Below are 25661 nucleotides of genomic sequence, written 5' to 3'. Positions count from 1 at the left end.
CTTCAAGTGATGCCACCACTCCCTCAAGTACATCGACAATCAGTTCCAGTTTTGCCACCACTCTGTCAACAGTCACTTCAGGTGATGCCACCTCTTCCTCAACTACATCAACTTTAACTTCAAGTGATACCACCACTACTACACCGACAGTAACATTAACTGTGGACAGAATTCCCTCAACTACGTCGACAGTCAGGTCAAGTGATGCCACCACTGCCTCAACAGTCACTTCAAGTCATGATACCAATGTTACATCAACATCAGCAGTAACTTCAAGCGATGCCACCGCTCCTTCAAAATTCGCTTCAAGTGATACCAACTCTACTAAATCATCATCAGCAGTCACTTCAATTCATAACACCACTATTACATCAACATCAGCAGTCACTTCAAGCAATAACACCGTTCCTTCAACATTCACTTCAAGTGGTGCCACCACTCCCTCAATAACATCGACAGTCACTTCAAGTGATGCCACCTATTCCTCAACAACTTCGACTTTAACTTCAAGTGATATCAACACTACTACACCGACAGTAACTTCAACATTGGCCAACATTCTCTCGACTACATCGACAGTCACTTCTAGTGATGCCACTACACCCTCAACATTCACTTCAAGTGGTGCCACCGCTACCACATCAACATCAGCATTCACTTCAAGTGATGCCACCACTCCCTCAACATCAATATTCACTTCAAGTAATGGCACCTCTCCCTCGACATCAATATTCACTTCAAGTGATGCCACCAATCCCTCAACTGCAACGACATCAACTTCAAATGATGCCACCACTACTACACCGACATTAACAGTCATTTCAAGCGATTCCACCACTCCCTCAAAAGCCACTTCAAGTGATGCCACCACTCCCTCATCTACATCAATAGTCACTTCAAGTGATGCCACAGCTACTACATACACATCAGCAGTCACTTCAAGCGATATCACTGTTCCTTCAATATTTACTTCAAGTGGTGCCACCGCTACTACATCAGCATTCAGTTCAATTGATGCCATCTCTCCCTTGACATCAACAGTCACTTTAAATGATGCCACCACTCCCTCAACAGTAGCTTCAAGTGATGCCACCACTAAGTTGACAGTCACTTCAAGTGTTGAAACTAGTCCCGAGACACCAACACTAACTTCAACTGTGGCCACCATTCCCTCTATTGCTTCAAAAGTAATCTCAAGTGATGCCACCAATCCCTCAACTGTGTTAACATTCTCATCACGTTATGCCACAACTCCCTCAACTACATTGAAAGTCACAAGTGATGCCATCACTCGCTCTAGAACATTGATAATGACAGACCCTTCAAATGATGCCACCTCTCCCTCAAGAGTCACTTCAAGTGATACCACAACCCCCTTTTCTACATTGACAGTCACTTCAAGTGATAACACCTCTGCCTCGACAACAACAGTCCCTTCAAGTGTTGCCAACATTCCCTCGACATTAACATTCACTTTAAGTGATGCCACCTCTCCCTTGACATCAACAGTTTCTTCAAGTAATGCCACCTTTTCCTGGACATCAACTGTCACATCAAGTGATGACACCCCTTCCTCAACTAACTCAGTCTCTTCAAGTGATGCCACCTCACCCTCGACATCAACAGACACTTCAAGTGATGCCACCACTACATCAACAGTCACTTCAAGTGATGCTACCACTACATCAACAGTCTCTTCAAGTGATGCCACCACTCCCTTGACATTGACAGTCACTTCAAGTATTGCCACCTCTCCCTCAACATCAACAGTCACTTCAAGTGATGCAAACTCTCCATCAAATACGTCTACAGTCACGCCAAGTAATACCACCTCTACCTCGACATCAACAGTCACACCAAGTGATGCCACCACTACATCGACAGTCTCTTCAAGTGATGCCACCACTCCCTCGACTTTAGCAGTCACTTCAAGTAATACCACCTCTCCCTCGACATCAACAGTCACTTCAACTGATTCCACCAATACATCAACACTTTCTTCAAGTGATGCCACCACTCCCTCGACATCAACAGTCACTTCAAGTGATGCCTCCACTCCCTTGACATCAACAGTTACTTCAAGTGATGCCATCTTTTCCTGGACATCAACTTTCACTTCCATTGATGCCACCACTTCCTCAACTACATCAATAGTCATTGTCACCAATACATCAACAATCACTTCAAGTGATGATACCACTACATTGACAGGCTCTACAAGTGATGCCACCACTCCCTCGACATTAACAGTCACTTCAAGTGATGCCACCAGTATAGCGACAGTCTCTTCAAGTGACAGCACCTCTCCTTCTACATCAACAGTCACTTCAAGTAGTGCCACCACTACATCGACAGTTTCTTCAAGTGATGCCACCTCTCTCTCGACATCAACAGTCACTTCAAGTGATGCCACCAATACATCAACAGTCACTTCAGGTGATGCTACCGCTACATTGACAGTCTCTTCAAGTGAAGCCACCACTCCCTCAACATCAACAGTCACTTCAAGTTATGCAACCTCTCCCACAGCTACATCTACAGTCACGCCAAGTAATGCCATCTCTCCCTCGACATCAACAGTCACTTCAAGTGATACTACCAATACATCAACAATCAGTTCAAGTGATGCCACCACTACATCGACAGTCCCTTCACGTGATGCCACCTCTCCCTCAACTTCAACAGTCACTTCAAGTGATACAACCTCTCCCTCAACAACATCTACAGTCACTTCAAGTAATGCCACCTCTCCGTCAACATCAACAGTCACTTCAAGTGATGCCACCTTTTCCTGGACCTCAACTGTCACTTCAAGTGATGCCACCGCTTCCTCAACTACATCAACAGTCAATTTAAGTGATGTCATCACTACATCAACAGTCCTTTCAAGTGATGCCACCACTACATCTACATCAACAGTCACTTCAAGTGATGCTAACACGACATCGACAGTCTCTTCAAGTGATACCTCCACACCCTCGACTTTAACATACACTTCAAGTGATGCAGCCTCTCCCTCAACTACATCTACAGTCACGCCAAGTAATGCCACCTCTAAGTCAACATCAACAGTCTCTTCAAGTAATGCCACCTCTCCCTCGACATCAACAGTCAGTTCAAGTGATACTAACACTACAGCAACAGTGACGTCAAGTGATGCTACCACTACATCAACAGTCCCTTCACGTGATGCCACCACTCCCTCGACATTAACAATCACTTCAAGTAATGCCACATCTCCCTCGACATCAACAGTCACTTCAAGTGATGCCACCAATACATCAACAGTCACTTCAAGTGATGCTACCACTACATTGACAGTCACTTCAAGTGATGCTACCACTACATTAACAGTCTCTTCAAGTTATGCCACCACTCCCTCAACTACATCTACAGTCACGCCAAGTAATGCTACCACTAGATCAACAGTCTCTTCAAGTGATGCCTCCACTCCTTTGACTTCAACAGTCACTTCAAGTGATGCTACCACTAGATCGACAGTCCCTTCAAGTGATCCCACCACTACCTCGACATTAACCGTCACTTCAAGAAATGCCACCTCTCCCTCGACATCAACAGTCACTTCAAGTGATGCTACCACTACATTGACAGTCTCTTCAAGTGATGCCACCACTCCCTCAACATCAACAGTCACTTCAAAATATGCAACCTCTCCCTCAACTACATCTACAGTCACGCCAAGTAATGCCACCTCTAAGTCAACATCAACAGTCTCTTCAAGTAATGCCACCTCTCCCTCGACTTCAACAGTCACTTCATGTGATGCCACCACTACATCGACAGTCACTTCAAGTGATGCTACCACTACATCGACAGTCCCTTCAAGTGATACCACCACTCCCTCGACATTAACAGTCACTTCAAGTAATGCCACGTCTCCCTCGACATCAACAGTCACTTCAAGTGATGCCACCACTACATTGACAGTCACTTCAAGTGATGCTACCACTACATCGACAGTCCCTTCAATTGATCCCACCACTACCTCGACATCAACAGTCACTTCAAGTGATGCCACCATTACATCAACAGTCACTTCAAGTGATGCTACCACTACATTGACAGTCACTTCAAGTGATGCTACCACTACATTGACAGTCTCTTCAAGTGATGCCACCACACCCTCAACATCAACAGTCACTTCAAGTGATGCAACCTCTCCTTCAACTACATCTACAGTCACTTCAAGTGATACTTCGAGTACATTGACAGTTACTTCAAGTGATACCACCTTTTACTGGACATCAAGTGATGCCACCGCTTCCTCAACTACATCAATAGTCATTCCAAGTGATGTTACCTCTCCCTCTACATCAACAGTCACTTCAAGTAGTGCCACCACTACATCGACAGTATCTTCAAATGATACCAACTCTCCCTCGACTTCAACAGTCACTTCAAGTGATGCCACCACTACATCGACAGTATCTTCAAATGATACCAACTCTCCCTCGACTTCAACAGTCACTTCAAGTGATGCCACCACTACATCGACAGTACCTTCAAATGATACCAACTCTCCCTCGACTTCAACAGTCACTCCAAGAAATGCCATCTCTAAGTCAACATCAACAGTCTCTTCAAGTAATGCCATCTCTCCCTCGACAGCAACAGTCAGTTCAAGTGATACTACCACTACATCGACAGTATCTTCAAATGATACCAACTCTCCCTCGACTTCAACAGTCAGTTCAAGTGATGCCTCCACTCCCTCGACATCAACATTCAGTTCAAGTGATACTACCACTACAGCAACAGTCAGTTCAAGTGATACTACCACTACAGCAACAGTCAGTTCAAGTGATACTACCACTACATCGACAGTACCTTCAAATGATACCAACTCTCCCTCGACTTCAACAGTCCCTTCAATTGATCCCACCACTACCTCGACATCAACAGTCACTTCAAGTCATGCCACCAATACATCAACAGTCACTTCAAGTGATGCCACCACTCCCTCGACTTCAACAGTCTCTTCAAGTGATGCCACCTCTCTCTCGACATCAACAGTCACTTCAAGTGATGCTGCCACCACATCAACAGTCCCTTCAAGCGATGCCAGCACTCCCTTGACGTTAACAGTCACTACAAGTAATGCCACCTCTCCCTTGACATCAACAGTCACTTCAAGTGATACTACCAATACATCAACAGTCACTTCAAGTGATGCCACCAATACATCAACAGTCACTTCAGGTGATGCTACCGCTACATTGACAGTCCCTTCAAGTGATCCCACCACTACCTCGACATTAACCGTCACTTCAAGAAATGCCTCCACTCCCTCGACATCAACAGTCAGTTCAAGTGATACTACCACTACAGCAACAGTCAGTTCAAGTGATATTACCACTACAGCAACAGTCAGTTCAAGTGATACTACCACTACATCGACAGTATCTTCAAATGATACCAACTCTCCCTCGACTTCAACAGTCCCTTCAACTGATCCCACCACTACCTCGACATCAACAGTCACTTCAAGTCATGCCACCAATACATCAACAGTCACTTCAAGTCATGCCACCAATACATCAACAGTCACTTCAAGTGATGCCTCCACTCCTTCGACTTCAACAGTCACTTCAAGTGATGCTACCACTAGATCGACAGTCCCTTCATGTGATCCCACCACTACCTCGACATTAACCGTCACTTCAAGAAATGCCACCTCTCCTTCGACATCAACAGTCACTTCAAGTGATGCTACCACTACATTGACAGTCTCTTCAAGTGATGCCACCACTCCCTCAACATCAACAGTCACTTCAAAATACGCAACCTCTCCCTCAACTACATCTACAGTCATGCCAAGTAATGCCACCTCTAAGTCAACATCAACAGTCTCTTCAAGTAATGCCACCTCTCCCTCGACATCAACAGTCTCTTCAAGTGATACTACCACTACAGCAACAGTCAGTTCAAGTGATACTACCACTACATCGACAGTATCTTCAAGTGATACCACCTCTCCCTCGACTTCAACAGTCACTTCATGTGATGCCACCACTACATCGACAGTCACTTCAAGTGATGCTACCACTACATCGACAGTCCCTTCAAGTGATACCACCACTCCCTCGACATTAACAGTCACTTCAAGTAATGCCACGTCTCCCTCGACATCAACAGTCACTTCAAGTGATGCCACCACTACATTGACAGTCACTTCAAGTGATGCTACCACTACATCGACAGTCCCTTCAAGTGATCCCACCACTACCTCGACATCAACAGTCACTTCAAGTGATGCCACCAATACATCAACAGTCACTTCAAGTGATGCTACCACTACATTGACAGTCACTTCAAGTGATGCTACCACTACATTGACAGTCTCTTCAAGTGATGCCACCACACCCTCAACATCAACAGTCACTTCAAGTGATGCAACCTCTCCTTCAACTACATCTACAGTCACTTCAAGTGATACTTCGAGTACATTGACAGTTACTTCAAGTGATACCACCTTTTACTGGACATCAAGTGATGCCACCGCTTCCTCTACATCAACAGTCACTTCAAGTAGTGCCACCACTACATCGACAGTATCTTCAAATGATACCAACTCTCCCTCGACTTCAACAGTCACTTCAAGTGATTCCACCACTACATCGACAGTATCTTCAAATGATACCAACTCTCCCTCGACTTCAACAGTCACTTCAAGTGATGCCACCACTACATCGACAGTATCTTCAAATGATACCAACTCTCCCTCGACTTCAACAGTCACTCCAAGAAATGCCATCTCTAAGTCAACATCAACAGTCTCTTCAAGTAATGCCACCTCTCCCTCGACAGCAACAGTCAGTTCAAGTGATACTACCACTACATCGACAGTATCTTCAAATGATACCAACTCTCCCTCGACTTCAACAGTCAGTTCAAGTGATGCCTCCACTCCCTCGACATCAACAGTCAGTTCAAGTGATACTACCACTACAGCAACAGTCAGTTCAAGTGATACTACCACTACAGCAACAGTCAGTTCAAGTGATACTACCACTACATCGACAGTATCTTCAAATGATACCAACTCTCCCTCGACTTCAACAGTCCCTTCAATTGATCCCACCACTACCTCGACATCAACAGTCACTTCAAGTCATGCCACCAATACATCAACAGTCACTTCAAGTGATGCCACCTCTCTCTCGACATCAACAGTCACTTCAAGTGATGCTGCCACCACATCAACAGTCCCTTCAAGCGATGCCAGCACTCCCTCGACGTTAACAGTCACTACAAGTAATGCCACCTCTCCCTTGACATCAACAGTCACTTCAAGTGATACTACCAATACATCAACAGTCACTTCAAGTAATGCCACCAATACATCAACAGTCACTTCAGGTGATGCTACCGCTACATTGACAGTCTCTTCAAGTGAAGCCACCACTCCCTCAACATCAACAGTCACTTCAAGTTATGCAACCTCTCCCACAGCTACATCTACAGTCACGCCAAGTAATGCCACCTCTCCCTCGACATCAACAGTCACTTCAAGTGATACTACCAATACATCAACAATCAGTTCAAGTGATGCCACCACTACATCGACAGTCCCTTCATGTGATAACACCTCTCGCTCAACTTCAACAGTCACTTCAAGTGATACAACCTCTCCCTCAACAACATCTACAGTCACTTCAAGTAATGCCACCTCTCCGTCGACATCAACAGTCACTTCAAGTGATGCCACCTTTTCCTGGACCTCAACTGTCACTTCAAGTGATGCCACCGCTTCCTCAACTACATCAACAGTCCCTTCAAGTGATGCCACCACTACATCTACATCAACAGTCACTTCAAGTGATGCTAACACGACATCGACAGTCTCTTCAAGTGATACCTCCACACCCTCGACTTTAACATACACTTCAAGTGATGCAGCCTCTCCCTCAACTACATCTACAGTCACGCCAAGTAATGCCACCTCTAAGGCAACATCAACAGTCAGTTCAAGTGATACTACCACTACAGCAACAGTCAGTTCAAGTGATACTACCACTACATCGACAGTATCTTCAAATGATACCAACTCTCCCTCGACTTCAACAGTCCCTTCAATTGATCCCACCACTACCTCAACATCAACAGTCACTTCAAGTCATGCCACCAATACATCAACAGTCACTTCAAGTGATGCCACCACTCCCTCGACTTCAACAGTCTCTTCAAGTGATGCCACCTCTCTCTCAACATCAACAGTCACTTCAAGTGATGCTGCCACCACATCAACAGTCCCTTCAAGCGATGCAAGCACTCCCTCGACGTTAACAGTCACTACAAGTAATGCCACCTCTCCCTTGACATCAACAGTCACTTCAAGTGATACTACCAATACATCAACAGTCACTTCAAGTGATGCCACCAATACATCAACAGTCACTTCAGGTGATGCTACCGCTACATTGACAGTCCCTTCAAGTGATCCCACCACTACCTCGACATTAACCGTCACTTCAAGAAATGCCTCCACTCCCTCGACATCAACAGTCAGTTCAAGTGATACTACCACTACAGCAACAGTCAGTTCAAGTGATACTACCACTACATCGACAGTATCTTCAAATGATACCAACTCTCCCTCGACTTCAACAGTCCCTTCAACTGATCCCACCACTACCTCGACATCAACAGTCACTTCAAGTCATGCCACCAATACATCAACAGTCACTTCAAGTGATGCCTCCACTCCTTCGACTTCAACAGTCACTTCAAGTGATGCTACCACTAGATCGACAGTCCCTTCAAGTGATCCCACCACTACCTCGACATTAACCGTCACTTCAAGAAATGCCAACTCTCCCTCGACATCAACAGTCACTTCAAGTGATGCTACCACTACATTGACAGTCTCTTCAAGTGATGCCACCACTCCCTCAACATCAACAGTCACTTCAAAATATGCAACCTCTCCCTCAACTACATCTACAGTCACGCCAAGTAATGCCACCTCTAAGTCAACATCAACAGTCTCTTCAAGTAATGCCACCTCTCCCTCGACATCAACAGTCAGTTCAAGTGATACTACCACTACAGCAACAGTCAGTTCAAGTGATACTACCACTACATCGACAGTATCTTCAAGTGATACCACCTCTCCCTCGACTTCAACAGTCACTTCATGTGATGCCACCACTACATCGACAGTCCCTTCAAGTGATACCACCACTCCCTCGACATTAACAGTCACTTCAAGTAATGCCACGTCTCCCTCGACATCAACAGTCACTTCAAGTGATGCCACCACTACATTGACAGTCACTTCAAGTGATGCTACCACTACATCGACAGTCCCTTCAATTGATCCCACCACTACCTCGACATCAACAGTCACTTCAAGTGATGCCACCAATACATCAACAGTCACTTCAAGTGATGCTACCACTACATTGACAGTCACTTCAAGTGATGCTACCACTACATTGACAGTCTCTTCAAGTGATGCCACCACACCCTCAACATCAACAGTCACTTCAAGTGATGCAACCTCTCCTTCAACTACATCTACAGTCACTTCAAGTGATACTTCGAGTACATTGACAGTTACTTCAAGTGATACCACCTTTTACTGGACATCAAGTGATGCCACCGCTTCCTCAACTACATCAATAGTCATTCCAAGTGATGTTACCTCTCCCTCTACATCAACAGTCACTTCAAGTAGTGCCACCACTACATCGACAGTATCTTCAAATGATACCAACTCTCCCTCGACTTCAACAGTCACTTCAAGTGATGCCACCACTACATCGACAGTATCTTCAAATGATACCAACTCTCCCTCGACTTCAACAGTCACTTCAAGTGATGCCACCACTACATCGACAGTATCTTCAAATGATACCAACTCTCCCTCGACTTCAACAGTCAGTTCAAGTGATGCCTTCACTCCCTCGACATCAACAGTCAGTTCAAGTGATACTACCACTACAGCAACAGTCAGTTCAAGTGATACTACCACTACAGCAACAGTCAGTTCAAGTGATACTACCACTACATCGACAGTATCTTCAAATGATACCAACTCTCCCTCGACTTCAACAGTCCCTTCAATTGATCCCACCACTACCTCGACATCAACAGTCACTTCAAGTCATGCCACCAATACATCAACAGTCACTTCAAGTGATGCCACCACTCCCTCGACTTCAACAGTCTCTTCAAGTGATGCCACCTCTCTCTCGACATCAACAGTCACTTCAAGTGATGCTGCCACCACATCAACAGTCCCTTCAAGCGATGCCAGCACTCCCTCGACGTTAACAGTCACTACAAGTAATGCCACCTCTCCCTTGACATCAACAGTCACTTCAAGTGATACTACCAATACATCAACAGTCACTTCAAGTAATGCCACCAATACATCAACAGTCACTTCAGGTGATGCTACCGCTACATTGACAGTCTCTTCAAGTGAAGCCACCACTCCCTCAACATCAACAGTCACTTCAAGTTATGCAACCTCTCCCACAGCTACATCTACAGTCACGCCAAGTAATGCCACCTCTCCCTCGACATCAACAGTCACTTCAAGTGATACTACCAATACATCAACAATCAGTTCAAGTGATGCCACCACTACATCGACAGTCCCTTCACGTGATAACACCTCTCGCTCAACTTCAACAGTCACTTCAAGTGATACAACCTCTCCCTCAACAACATCTACAGTCACTTCAAGTAATGCCACCTCTCCGTCGACATCAACAGTCACTTCAAGTGATGCCACCTTTTCCTGGACCTCAACTGTCACTTCAAGTGATGCCACCGCTTCCTCAACTACATCAACAGTCCCTTCAAGTGATGCCACCACTACATCTACATCAACAGTCACTTCAAGTGATGCTAACACGACATCGACAGTCTCTTCAAGTGATACCTCCACACCCTCGACTTTAACATACACTTCAAGTGATGCAGCCTCTCCCTCAACTACATCTACAGTCACGCCAAGTAATGCCACCTCTAAGGCAACATCAACAGTCAGTTCAAGTGATACTACCACTACAGCAACAGTCAGTTCAAGTGATACTACCACTACATCGACAGTATCTTCAAATGATACCAACTCTCCCTCGACTTCAACAGTCCCTTCAATTGATCCCACCACTACCTCAACATCAACAGTCACTTCAAGTCATGCCACCAATACATCAACAGTCACTTCAAGTGATGCCACCACTCCCTCGACTTCAACAGTCTCTTCAAGTGATGCCACCTCTCTCTCGACATCAACAGTCACTTCAAGTGATGCTGCCACCACATCAACAGTCCCTTCAAGCGATGCAAGCACTCCCTCGACGTTAACAGTCACTACAAGTAATGCCACCTCTCCCTTGACATCAACAGTCACTTCAAGTGATACTACCAATACATCAACAGTCACTTCAAGTGATGCCACCAATACATCAACAGTCACTTCAGGTGATGCTACCGCTACATTGACAGTCCCTTCAAGTGATCCCACCACTACCTCGACATTAACCGTCACTTCAAGAAATGCCTCCACTCCCTCGACATCAACAGTCAGTTCAAGTGATACTACCACTACAGCAACAGTCAGTTCAAGTGATACTACCACTACAGCAACAGTCAGTTCAAGTGATACTACCACTACATCGACAGTATCTTCAAATGATACCAACTCTCCCTCGACTTCAACAGTCCCTTCAACTGATCCCACCACTACCTCGACATCAACAGTCACTTCAAGTCATGCCACCAATACATCAACAGTCACTTCAAGTGATGCCTCCACTCCTTCGACTTCAACAGTCACTTCAAGTGATGCTACCACTAGATCGACAGTCCCTTCAAGTGATCCCACCACTACCTCGACATTAACCGTCACTTCAAGAAATGCCAACTCTCCCTCGACATCAACAGTCACTTCAAGTGATGCTACCACTACATTGACAGTCTCTTCAAGTGATGCCACCACTCCCTCAACATCAACAGTCACTTCAAAATATGCAACCTCTCCCTCAACTACATCTACAGTCACGCCAAGTAATGCCACTTCTAAGGCAACATCAACAGTCAGTTCAAGTGATACTACCACTACAGCAACAGTGACGTCAAGTGATGCTACCACTACATCAACAGTCCCTTCACGTGATGCCACCACTCCCTCGACATTAACAATCACTTCAAGTAATGCCACATCTCCATCGACATCAACAGTCACTTCAAGTGATGCCACCAATACATCAACAGTCACTTCAAGTGATGCTACCACTACATTGACAGTCACTTCAAGTGATGCTACCACTACATTGACAGTCTCTTCAAGTTATGCCACCACTCCCTCAACTACATCTACAGTCACGCCAAGTAATGCTACCACTAGATCAACAGTCTCTTCAAGTGATGCCTCCACTCCTTCGACTTCAACAGTCACTTCAAGTGATGCTACCACTAGATCGACAGTCCCTTCAAGTGATCCCACCACTACCTCGACATTAACCGTCACTTCAAGAAATGCCACCTCTCCCTCGACATCAACAGTCACTTCAAGTGATGCTACCACTACATTGACAGTCTCTTCAAGTGATGCCACCACTCCCTCAACATCAACAGTCACTTCAAAATATGCAACCTCTCCCTCAACTACATCTACAGTCACGCCAAGTAATGCCACCTCTAAGTCAACATCAACAGTCTCTTCAAGTAATGCCACCTCTCCCTCGACATCAACAGTCAGTTCAAGTGATACTACCACTACAGCAACAGTCAGTTCAAGTGATACTACCACTACATCGACAGTATCTTCAAGTGATACCACCACTCCCTCGACATTAACAGTCACTTCATGTGATGCCACCACTACATCGACAGTCACTTCAAGTGATGCTACCACTACATCGACAGTCCCTTCAAGTGATACCACCACTCCCTCGACATTAACAGTCACTTCAAGTAATGCCACGTCTCCCTCGACATCAACAGTCACTTCAAGTGATGCCACCACTACATTGACAGTCACTTCAAGTGATGCTACCACTACATCGACAGTCCCTTCAATTGATCCCACCACTACCTCGACATCAACAGTCACTTCAAGTGATGCCACCAATACATCAACAGTCACTTCAAGTGATGCTACCACTACATTGACAGTCACTTCAAGTGATGCTACCACTACATTGACAGTCTCTTCAAGTGATGCCACCACACCCTCAACATCAACAGTCACTTCAAGTGATGCAACCTCTCCTTCAACTACATCTACAGTCACTTCAAGTGATACTTCGAGTACATTGACAGTTACTTCAAGTGATACCACCTTTTACTGGACATCAAGTGATGCCACCGCTTCCTCAACTACATCAATAGTCATTCCAAGTGATGTTACCTCTCCCTCTACATCAACAGTCACTTCAAGTAGTGCCACCACTACATCGACAGTATCTTCAAATGATACCAACTCTCCCTCGACTTCAACAGTCACTTCAAGTGATGCCACCACTACATCGACAGTATCTTCAAATGATACCAACTCTCCCTCGACTTCAACAGTCACTTCAAGTGATGCCACCACTACATCGACAGTATCTTCAAATGATACCAACTCTCCCTCGACTTCAACAGTCACTCCAAGAAATGCCATCTCTAAGTCAACATCAACAGTCTCTTCAAGTAATGCCACCTCTCCCTCGACAGCAACAGTCAGTTCAAGTGATACTACCACTACATCGACAGTATCTTCAAATGATACCAACTCTCCCTCGACTTCAACAGTCCCTTCAATTGATCCCACCACTCCCTCGACATCAACAGTCAGTTCAAGTGATACTACCACTACAGCAACAGTCAGTTCAAGTGATACTACCACTACAGCAACAGTCAGTTCAAGTGATACTACCACTACATCGACAGTATCTTCAAATGATACCAACTCTCCCTCGACTTCAACAGTCCCTTCAATTGATCCCACCACTACCTCGACATCAACAGTCACTTCAAGTCATGCCACCAATACATCAACAGTCACTTCAAGTGATGCCACCACTCCCTCGACTTCAACAGTCTCTTCAAGTGATGCCACTTCTCTCTCGACATCAACAGTCACTTCAAGTGATGCTGCCACCACATCAACAGTCCCTTCAAGCGATGCCAGCACTCCCTCGACGTTAACAGTCACTACAAGTAATGCCACCTCTCCCTTGACATCAACAGTCACTTCAAGTATTACTACCAATACATCAACAGTCACTTCAAGTGATGCCACCAATACATCAACAGTCACTTCAGGTGATGCTACCGCTACATTGACAGTCCCTTCAAGTGATCCCACCACTACCTCGACATTAACCGTCACTTCAAGAAATGCCTCCACTCCCTCGACATCAACAGTCAGTTCAAGTGATACTACCACTACAGCAACAGTCAGTTCAAGTGATACTACCACTACAGCAACAGTCAGTTCAAGTGATACTACCACTACATCGACAGTATCTTCAAATGATACCAACTCTCCCTCGACTTCAACAGTCCCATCAATTGATGCCACCACTACCTCGACATCAACAGTCACTTCAAGTCATGCCACCAATACATCAACCGTCACTTCAAGAAATGCCACCTCTCCCTCGACATCAACAGTCACTTCAAGTGATGCTACCACTACATTGACAGTCTCTTCAAGTGATGCCACCACTCCCTCAACATCAACAGTCACTTCAAAATATGCAACCTCTCCCTCAACTACATCTACAGTCATGCCAAGTAATGCCACCTCTAAGTCAACATCAACAGTCTCTTCAAGTAATGCCACCTCTCCCTCGACATCAACAGTCAGTTCAAGTGATACTACCACTACAGCAACAGTCAGTTCAAGTGATACTACCACTACATCGACAGTATCTTCAAGTGATACCACCTCTCCCTCGACTTCAACAGTCACTTCATGTGATGCCACCACTACATCGACAGTCACTTCAAGTGATGCTACCACTACATCGACAGTCCCTTCAAGTGATACCACCACTCCCTCGACATTAACAGTCACTTCAAGTAATGCCACGTCTCCCTCGACATCAACAGTCACTTCAAGTGATGCCACCACTACATTGACAGTCACTTCAAGTGATGCTACCACTACATCGACAGTCCCTTCAATTGATCCCACCACTACCTCGACATCAACAGTCACTTCAAGTGATGCCACCAATACATCAACAGTCACTTCAAGTGATGCTACCACTACATTGACAGTCACTTCAAGTGATGCTACCACTACATTGACAGTCTCTTCAAGTGATGCCACCACACCCTCAACATCAACAGTCACTTCAAGTGATGCAACCTCTCCTTCAACTACATCTACAGTCACTTCAAGTGATACTTCGAGTACATTGACAGTTACTTCAAGTGATACCACCTTTTCCTGGACATCAAGTGATGCCACCGCTTCCTCAACTACATCAATAGTCATTCCAAGTGATGTTACCTCTCCCTCTTCATCAACAGTCACTTCAAGTAGTGCCACCACTACATCGACAGTATCTTCAAATGATACCAACTCTCCCTCGACTTCAACAGTCACTTCAAGTGATGCCACCACTACATCGACAGTCCCTTCAATTGATCCCACCACTACCTCGACATCAACAGTCACTTCAAGTGATGCCACCATTACATCAACAGTCACTTCAAGTGATGCTACCACTACATTGACAGTCACTTCAAGTGATGCTACCACTACATTGACAGTCTCTTCAAGTGATGCCACCACACCCTCAACATCAACAGTCACTTCAAGTGATGCAACCTCTCCTTCAACTACATCTACAGTCACTTCAAGTGATACTTCGAGTACATTGACAGTTACTTCAAGTGATACCACCTTTTACTGGACATCAAGTGATGCCACCGCTTCCTCAACTACATCAATAGTCATTCCAAGTGATGTTACCTCTCCCTCTACATCAACAGTCACTTCAAGTAGTGCCACCACTACATCGACAGTATCTTCAAATGATACCAACTCTCCCTCGACTTCAACAGTCACTTCAAGTGATGCCACCACTACATCGACAGTATCTTCAAATGATACCAACTCTCCCTCGACTTCAACAGTCACTTCAAGTGATGCCACCACTACATCGACAGTACCTTCAAATGATACCAACTCTCCCTCGACTTCAACAGTCACTCCAAGAAATGCCATCTCTAAGTCAACATCAACAGTCTCTTCAAGTAATGCCACCTCTCCCTCGACAGCAACAGTCAGTTCAAGTGATACTACCACTACATCGACAGTATCTTCAAATGATACCAACTCTCCCTCGACTTCAACAGTCAGTTCAAGTGATGCCTCCACTCCCTCGACATCAACAGTCAGTTCAAGTGATACTACCACTACAGCAACAGTCAGTTCAAGTGATACTACCACTACAGCAACAGTCAGTTCAAGTGATACTACCACTACATCGACAGTACCTTCAAATGATACCAACTCTCCCTCGACTTCAACAGTCCCTTCAATTGATCCCACCACTACCTCGACATCAACAGTCACTTCAAGTCATGCCACCAATACATCAACAGTCACTTCAAGTGATGCCACCTCTCTCTCGACATCAACAGTCACTTCAAGTGATGCTGCCACCACATCAACAGTCCCTTCAAGCGATGCCAGCACTCCCTCGACGTTAACAGTTACTACAAGTAATGCCACCTCTCCCTTGACATCAACAGTCACTTCAAGTGATACTACCAATACATCAACAGTCACTTCAAGTAATGCCACCAATACATCAACAGTCACTTCAGGTGATGCTACCGCTACATTGACAGTCTCTTCAAGTGAAGCCACCACTCCCTCAACATCAACAGTCACTTCAAGTTATGCAACCTCTCCCACAGCTACATCTACAGTCACGCCAAGTAATGCCACCTCTCCCTCGACATCAACAGTCACTTCAAGTGATACTACCAATACATCAACAATCAGTTCAAGTGATGCCACCACTACATCGACAGTCCCTTCACGTGATAACACCTCTCGCTCAACTTCAACAGTCACTTCAAGTGATACAACCTCTCCCTCAACAACATCTACAGTCACTTCAAGTAATGCCACCTCTCCGTCGACATCAACAGTCACTTCAAGTGATGCCACCTTTTCCTGGACCTCAACTGTCACTTCAAGTGATGCCACCGCTTCCTCAACTACATCAACAGTCCCTTCAAGTGATGCCACCACTACATCTACATCAACAGTCACTTCAAGTGATGCTAACACGACATCGACAGTCTCTTCAAGTGATACCTCCACACCCTCGACTTTAACATACACTTCAAGTGATGCAGCCTCTCCCTCAACTACATCTACAGTCACGCCAAGTAATGCCACCTCTAAGGCAACATCAACAGTCAGTTCAAGTGATACTACCACTACAGCAACAGTCAGTTCAAGTGATACTACCACTACATCGACAGTATCTTCAAGTGATACCACCTCTCCCTCGACTTCAACAGTCACTTCATGTGATGCCACCACTACATCGACAGTCACTTCAAGTGATGCTACCACTACATCGACAGTCCCTTCAAGTGATACCACCACTCCCTCGACATTAACAGTCACTTCAAGTAATGCCACGTCTCCCTCGACATCAACAGTCACTTCAAGTGATCCCACCACTACCTCGACATCAACAGTCACTTCAAGTCATGCCACCAATACATCAACAGTCACTTCAAGTGATGCCTCCACTCCTTCGACTTCAACAGTCACTTCAAGTGATGCTACCACTAGATCGACAGTCCCTTCAAGTGATCCCACCACTACCTCGACATTAACCGTCACTTCAAGAAATGCCAACTCTCCCTCGACATCAACAGTCACTTCAAGTGATGCTACCACTACATTGACAGTCTCTTCAAGTGATGCCACCACTCCCTCAACATCAACAGTCACTTCAAAATATGCAACCTCTCCCTCAACTACATCTACAGTCACGCCAAGTAATGCCACCTCTAAGTCAACATCAACAGTCTCTTCAAGTAATGCCACCTCTCCCTCGACATCAACAGTCAGTTCAAGTGATACTACCACTACAGCAACAGTCAGTTCAAGTGATACTACCACTACATCGACAGTATCTTCAAGTGATACCACCTCTCCCTCGACTTCAACAGTCACTTCATGTGATGCCACCACTACATCGACAGTCACTTCAAGTGATGCTACCACTACATCGACAGTCCCTTCAAGTGATACCACCACTCCCTCGACATTAACAGTCACTTCAAGTAATGCCACGTCTCCCTCGACATCAACAGTCACTTCAAGTGATGCCACCACTACATTGACAGTCACTTCAAGTGATGCTACCACTACATCGACAGTCCCTTCAATTGATCCCACCACTACCTCGACATCAACAGTCACTTCAAGTGATGCCACCAATACATCAACAGTCACTTCAAGTGATGCTACCACTACATTGACAGTCACTTCAAGTGATGCTACCACTACATTGACAGTCTCTTCAAGTGATGCCACCACACCCTCAACATCAACAGTCACTTCAAGTGATGCAACCTCTCCTTCAACTACATCTACAGTCACTTCAAGTGATACTTCGAGTACATTGACAGTTACTTCAAGTGATACCACCTTTTACTGGACATCAAGTGATGCCACCGCTTCCTCAACTACATCAATAGTCATTCCAAGTGATGTTACCTCTCCCTCTACATCAACAGTCACTTCAAGTAGTGCCACCACTACATCGACAGTATCTTCAAATGATACCAACTCTCCCTCGACTTCAACAGTCACTTCAAGTGATGCCACCACTACATCGACAGTATCTTCAAATGATACCAACTCTCCCTCGACTTCAACAGTCACTTCAAGTGATGCCACCACTACATCGACAGTATCTTCAAATGATACCAACTCTCCCTCGACTTCAACAGTCACTCCAAGAAATGCCATCTCTAAGTCAACATCAACAGTCTCTTCAAGTAATGCCACCTCTCCCTCGACAGCAACAGTCAGTTCAAGTGATACAACCACTACATCGACAGTATCTTCAAATGATACCAACTCTCCCTCGACTTCAACAGTCAGTTCAAGTGATGCCTCCACTCCCTCGACATCAACAGTCAGTTCAAGTGATACTACCACTACAGCAACAGTCAGTTCAAGTGATACTACCACTACAGCAACAGTCAGTTCAAGTGATACTACCACTACATCGACAGTATCTTCAAATGATACCAACTCTCCCTCGACTTCAACAGTCCCTTCAATTGATCCCACCACTACCTCGACATCAACAGTCACTTCAAGTCATGCCACCAATACATCAACAGTCACTTCAAGTGATGCCACCACTCCCTCGACTTCAACAGTCTCTTCAAGTGATGCCACCTCTCTCTCGACATCAACAGTCACTTCAAGTGATGCTGCCACCACATCAACAGTCCCTTCAAGCGATGCCAGCACTCCCTCGACGTTAACAGTCACTACAAGTAATGCCACCTCTCCCTTGACATCAACAGTCACTTCAAGTGATACTACCAATACATCAACAGTCACTTCAAGTAATGCCACCAATACATCAACAGTCACTTCAGGTGATGCTACCGCTACATTGACAGTCTCTTCAAGTGAAGCCACCACTCCCTCAACATCAACAGTCACTTCAAGTTATGCAACCTCTCCCACAGCTACATCTACAGTCACGCCAAGTAATGCCACCTCTCCCTCGACATCAACAGTCACTTCAAGTGATACTACCAATACATCAACAATCAGTTCAAGTGATGCCACCACTACATCGACAGTCCCTTCACGTGATAACACCTCTCGCTCAACTTCAACAGTCACTTCAAGTGATACAACCTCTCCCTCAACAACATCTACAGTCACTTCAAGTAATGCCACCTCTCCGTCGACATCAACAGTCACTTCAAGTGATGCCACCTTTTCCTGGACCTCAACTGTCACTTCAAGTGATGCCACCGCTTCCTCAACTACATCAACAGTCCCTTCAAGTGATGCCACCACTACATCTACATCAACAGTCACTTCAAGTGATGCTAACACGACATCGACAGTCTCTTCAAGAGATACCTCCACACCCTCGACTTTAACATACACTTCAAGTGATGCAGCCTCTCCCTCAACTACATCTACAGTCACGCCAAGTAATGCCACCTCTAAAGCAACATCAACAGTCAGTTCAAGTGATACTACCACTACAGCAACAGTGACGTCAAGTGATGCTACCACTACATCAACAGTCCCTTCACGTGATGCCACCACTCCCTCGACATTAACAATCACTTCAAGTAATGCCACATCTCCATCGACATCAACAGTCACTTCAAGTGATGCCACCAATACATCAACAGTCACTTCAAGTGATGCTACCACTACATTGACAGTCACTTCAAGTGATGCTACCACTACATTGACAGTCTCTTCAAGTTATGCCACCACTCCCTCAACTACATCTACAGTCACGCCAAGTAATGCTACCACTAGATCAACAGTCTCTTCAAGTGATGCCTCCACTCCTTCGACTTCAACAGTCACTTCAAGTGATGCTACCACTAGATCGACAGTCCCTTCAAGTGATCCCACCACTACCTCGACATTAACCGTCACTTCAAGAAATGCCACCTCTCCCTCGACATCAACAGTCACTTCAAGTGATGCTACCACTACATTGACAGTCTCTTCAAGTGATGCCACCACTCCCTCAACATCAACAGTCACTTCAAAATATGCAACCTCTCCCTCAACTACATCTACAGTCACGCCAAGTAATGCCACCTCTAAGTCAACATCAACAGTCTCTTCAAGTAATGCCACCTCTCCCTCGACATCAACAGTCAGTTCAAGTGATACTACCACTACAGCAACAGTCAGTTCAAGTGATACTACCACTACATCGACAGTATCTTCAAGTGATACCACCTCTCCCTCGACTTCAACAGTCACTTCATGTGATGCCACCACTACATCGACAGTCACTTCAAGTGATGCTACCACTACCTCGACAGTCCCTTCAAGTGATACCACCACTCCCTCGACATTAACAGTCACTTCAAGTAATGCCACGTCTCCCTCGACATCAACAGTCACTTCAAGTGATGCCACCACTACATTGACAGTCACTTCAAGTGATGCTACTACTACATTGACAGTCCCTTCAATTGATCCCACCACTACCTCGACATCAACAGTCACTTCAAGTGATGCCACCAATACATCAACAGTCACTTCAAGTGATGCTACCACTACATTGACAGTCACTTCAAGTGATGCTACCACTACATTGACAGTCTCTTCAAGTGATGCCACCACACCCTCAACATCAACAGTCACTTCAAGTGATGCAACCTCTCCTTCAACTACATCTACAGTCACTTCAAGTGATACTTCGAGTACATTGACAGTTACTTCAAGTGATACCACCTTTTACTGGACATCAAGTGATGCCACCGCTTCCTCAACTACATCAATAGTCATTCCAAGTGATGTTACCTCTCCCTCTACATCAACAGTCACTTCAAGTAGTGCCACCACTACATCGACAGTATCTTCAAATGATACCAACTCTCCCTCGACTTCAACAGTCACTTCAAGTGATGCCACCACTACATCGACAGTATCTTCAAATGATACCAACTCTCCCTCGACTTCAACAGTCACTTCAAGTGATGCCACCACTACATCGACAGTATCTTCAAATGATACCAACTCTCCCTCGACTTCAACAGTCACTCCAAGAAATGCCATCTCTAAGTCAACATCAACAGTCTCTTCAAGTAATTCCACCTCTCCCTCGACAGCAACAGTCAGTTCAAGTGATACTACCACTACATCGACAGTATCTTCAAATGATACCAACTCTCCCTCGACTTCAACAGTCACTTCAAGTGATGCCTCCACTCCCTCGACATCAACAGTCAGTTCAAGTGATACTACAACTACAGCAACAGTCAGTTCAAGTGATACTACCACTACATCGACAGTATCTTCAAATGATACCAACTCTCCCTCGACTTCAACAGTCCCTTCAATTGATCCCACCACTACCTCGACATCAACAGTCACTTCAAGTGATGCCACCAATACATCAACAGTCACTTCAAGTGATGCCACCACTCCCTCGACTTCAACAGTCACTTCAAGTGATGCCACCACTACATCGACAGTATCTTCAAATGATACCAACTCTCCCTCGACTTCAACAGTCACTTCAAGTGATGCCACCACTACATCAACAGTCACCTCAAGTGATGCTACCACTACATCGACAGTCCCTTCAATTGATCCCACCACTACCTCAACTTCAACAGTCACTTCAAGTGATGCCACCAATACATCAACAGTCACTTCAAGTGATGCTACCACTACATTGACAGTCACTTCAAGTGATGCTACCACTACATTGACAGTCTCTTCAAGTGATGCCACCACACCCTCAACATCAACAGTCACTTCAAGTGATGCAACCTCTCCTTCAACGACATCTACAGTCACTTCAAGTGATACTTCGAGTACATTGACAGTTACTTCAAGTGATACCACCTTTTACTGGACATCAAGTGATGCCACCGCTTCCTCAACTACATCAATAGTCATTCCAAGTGATGTTACCTCTCCCTCTACATCAACAGGCACTTCAAGTAGTGCCACCACTACATCGACAGTCTCTTCAAGTGAAGCCACCACTCACTCGACATCAACAGTCACTTCAAGAGATGCCACGTCTCCCTCGACATCAAACGTCACGCCAAGTGATGCCACCGCTTCCTCAACTACATCAAAAGTCACTTCAAGTGATGCTACCACTACATCAACAGTCTCTTCAAGTGATGCCACCACTCCCTCGACTTTAACAGTCACTTCAAGTGATGCCACCACTACATCGACAGTATCTTCAAATGATACCAACTCTCACTCGACTTCAACAGTCCCTTCAAGTGATGCCACCACTACATCAACAGTCACCTCAAGTAATGCTACCACTACATCGACAGTCCCTTCAAGTGATACCACCACTCCCTCGACATTAACAGTCACTTCAAGTAATGCCACGTCTCCCTCGACATCAACAGTCACTTCAAGTGATACTACCACTACAGCAACAGTCAGTTCAAGTGATACTACCAATACATCGACAGTCTCTACAAGTGATACCACCACTCCCTCGACATTAACAGTCACTTCAAGAGATGCCACGTCTCCCTCGACATCAAACGTCACGCCAAGTGATGCCACCACTTCCTCAACTACATCAACAGTCACTTCAAGTGATGCTACCACTTCCTCAACTACATCAACAGTCACTTCAAGTCATGCCACCACTTCCTCAACTACATCAACAGTCACTTCAAGTGATGCTACCACTACATCGACAGTCTCTTCAAGTGATGCCTCCACTCCTTCGACTTCAACAGTCACTTCAAGTGATACCACCACTACATCAACAGTCACTTCAAGTGATTCTACCACTACATCGTCAGTATCTTCAAGTGATGCCACCTCTCCCTCGACATTAACATTCACTTCAAGTGATGCCACCTCTCCTTTGACATCAACAGTCAGTTCAAGTGATGCCACCTTTACCTGGACATCAACAGTCACTTCAAGTGATGCCACCACTCCCTCGACATTAAAAGTCACTTCAAGTAATGCCACGTCTCCCTCGACATCAACAGTCACTTCAAGTGATGCCACCACTCCTTCGACTTCAACAGTCACTTCAAGTGATGCAACCACTACATCAACAGTCACTTCAAGGTATGCTACCACTACATCGACAGTCCCTTCAAGTGATCCCACCACTTCCTCGACATTAACAGTCACTTCAAGAAATGCCACCTCTCCCTCGACATCAACAGTCACTTCAAGTGATGCCACCAATACATCAACAGTCACTTCAAGTGATGCTACCACTACATTGACAGTCACATCAAGTGATGCTACCACTACATCGACAGTCTCTTCAAGTGATGCCTCCACTCCTTCGACTTTAACAGTCACTTCAAGTGATCCCACCACTACATCGACAGTCCCTTCAATTGATCCCACCACTACCTCGGCATTAACAGTCACTTCAAGTGATGCCACCACTCCCTCAACATCAACAGTCACTTTAAGTGATGCATCCTCTCCCTCAACTACATCTACAGTCACGCCATGTAATGCCACCTCTCCCTCGACATCAACAGTCATTTCAAGTGATACTTCCACTACAGCAACAGTCAGTTCAAGTTATGCTACCACTACATCGACAGTCCCTTCAAGTGATCCCACCACTACCTCGACATTAACAGTCACTTCAAGAAATGCCACCTCTCCCTCAACATCAACAGTCACTTCAAGTGATGCCACCAATACATCAACAGTCACTTCAAGTGATGCTACCACTACATTGACAGTCTCTTCAAGTGATCCCACCACTCCCTCAACATCAACAGTCAATTCAAGATATGCAACATCTCCCTCAACTACATCAACAGTCACGCCAAGTAATGCCATCTCTAAGTCAACATCAACAGTCAGTACAAGTGATACTACCACTCCAGCAACAGGCAGTTCAAGTGATACTACCACTACATCGACAGTATCTTCAAGTGATACCACCTCTCCCTTGACTTCAACAGTCACTTCAAGTGATGCCACCACTACATCAACAGTCACTTCAAGTGATGCCTCCACAACATCAACAGTCACTTCAAGTGATGCTACCACTACATTGACAGTCCCTTCAAGTGATGCCACCATTACCTCAACGTTAACAGTCACTTCAAGAAATGCCACCTCTCCCTCGACATCAACAGTCACTGCTAGTGATGCCACCTCTCCCTCGACATCAACAGTCACTTCAAGTGATGCTACCACTACATCGACAGTCCCTTCAAGTGATGCCACCACTCACTCGACACTAACAGTTACTTCAAGTGATGCCACCTCTCCCTCGACATCAACAGTCACCTCAAGTAATTCCACCACTACATCAACAGTCACTTCAAATGATGCTACCGCTACATCGACAGTCACTTTAAGTGATGCTACCACTACATCAACAGTCACTTCAAATGATGCTACCGCTACATCAACAGTCACTTTAAGTTATGCTACCTCTCCCTCGACATCAACAATCACTTCAAGTGATGCGACCTCTCCCTCAACTACATTGACAGTCACAGCTAGTGATGCCACCTCTAACTCAACATCAACAGTCACTTCAAGGGTTGCTACCACTGCATCGATAGTCTCTTCAAATCATAACACCTCTCCTTCAACTACATCAATGTTTATTTCAAGTGATGGCACCTCTTCTTCTACATCGTATGTCACATCAAGTAATGCCACCACTATATCAACTTTCACTTCAAGTAATGCCACCACTACATCAACAGTCACTTCAGGTGATGCCTCCACTGCAGAGACAGCCAGTTCAAGTGTTGACACTATTCCCTCCACAGTAACTTCAACTGTGGTCACCATTCCCTCAACTACATTGACAGTTACTTCAACTGTGGCAACCATTCCGTCAAATACACTGACAAGTGATGCCACAACTACTACATCAACATCAGAGGTAACTTCAAGCGATGCAACCATTCCCTCAACAGTCTCT

General features: G+C 45.4%; 1 protein-coding gene across 1 annotated transcript; it reads left to right on the top strand.

Annotated features, from left to right (window-relative positions):
• Positions 1-1310: 1310 nt before the first annotated feature.
• Positions 1311-25626, top strand: LOC139385735 (serine-rich adhesin for platelets-like). The gene is made up of 15 exons (XM_071131008.1): positions 1311-1359; positions 1963-2004; positions 2356-3114; positions 3355-3510; positions 3580-5364; positions 5749-6462; positions 11701-12402; positions 12577-13311; positions 13483-13857; positions 14026-14466; positions 16837-18009; positions 20380-22590; positions 22651-23514; positions 24643-25520; positions 25621-25626. The coding sequence occupies exons 1-15, from the start codon at positions 1311-1313 to the stop codon at positions 25624-25626; spliced, it is 10890 nt and encodes a 3629-aa protein (XP_070987109.1).
• The last annotated feature ends 35 nt before the right edge of the window (positions 25627-25661 follow it).

The sequence above is a fragment of the Oncorhynchus clarkii genome, chromosome 27 (genome assembly GCF_045791955.1).
Source record: "Oncorhynchus clarkii lewisi isolate Uvic-CL-2024 chromosome 27, UVic_Ocla_1.0, whole genome shotgun sequence".
Taxonomy (NCBI): domain Eukaryota; kingdom Metazoa; phylum Chordata; class Actinopteri; order Salmoniformes; family Salmonidae; genus Oncorhynchus; species Oncorhynchus clarkii.
Note: the sequence above shows the minus strand (reverse complement) of the source record. Positions and strands in the feature narration are given on the sequence as shown.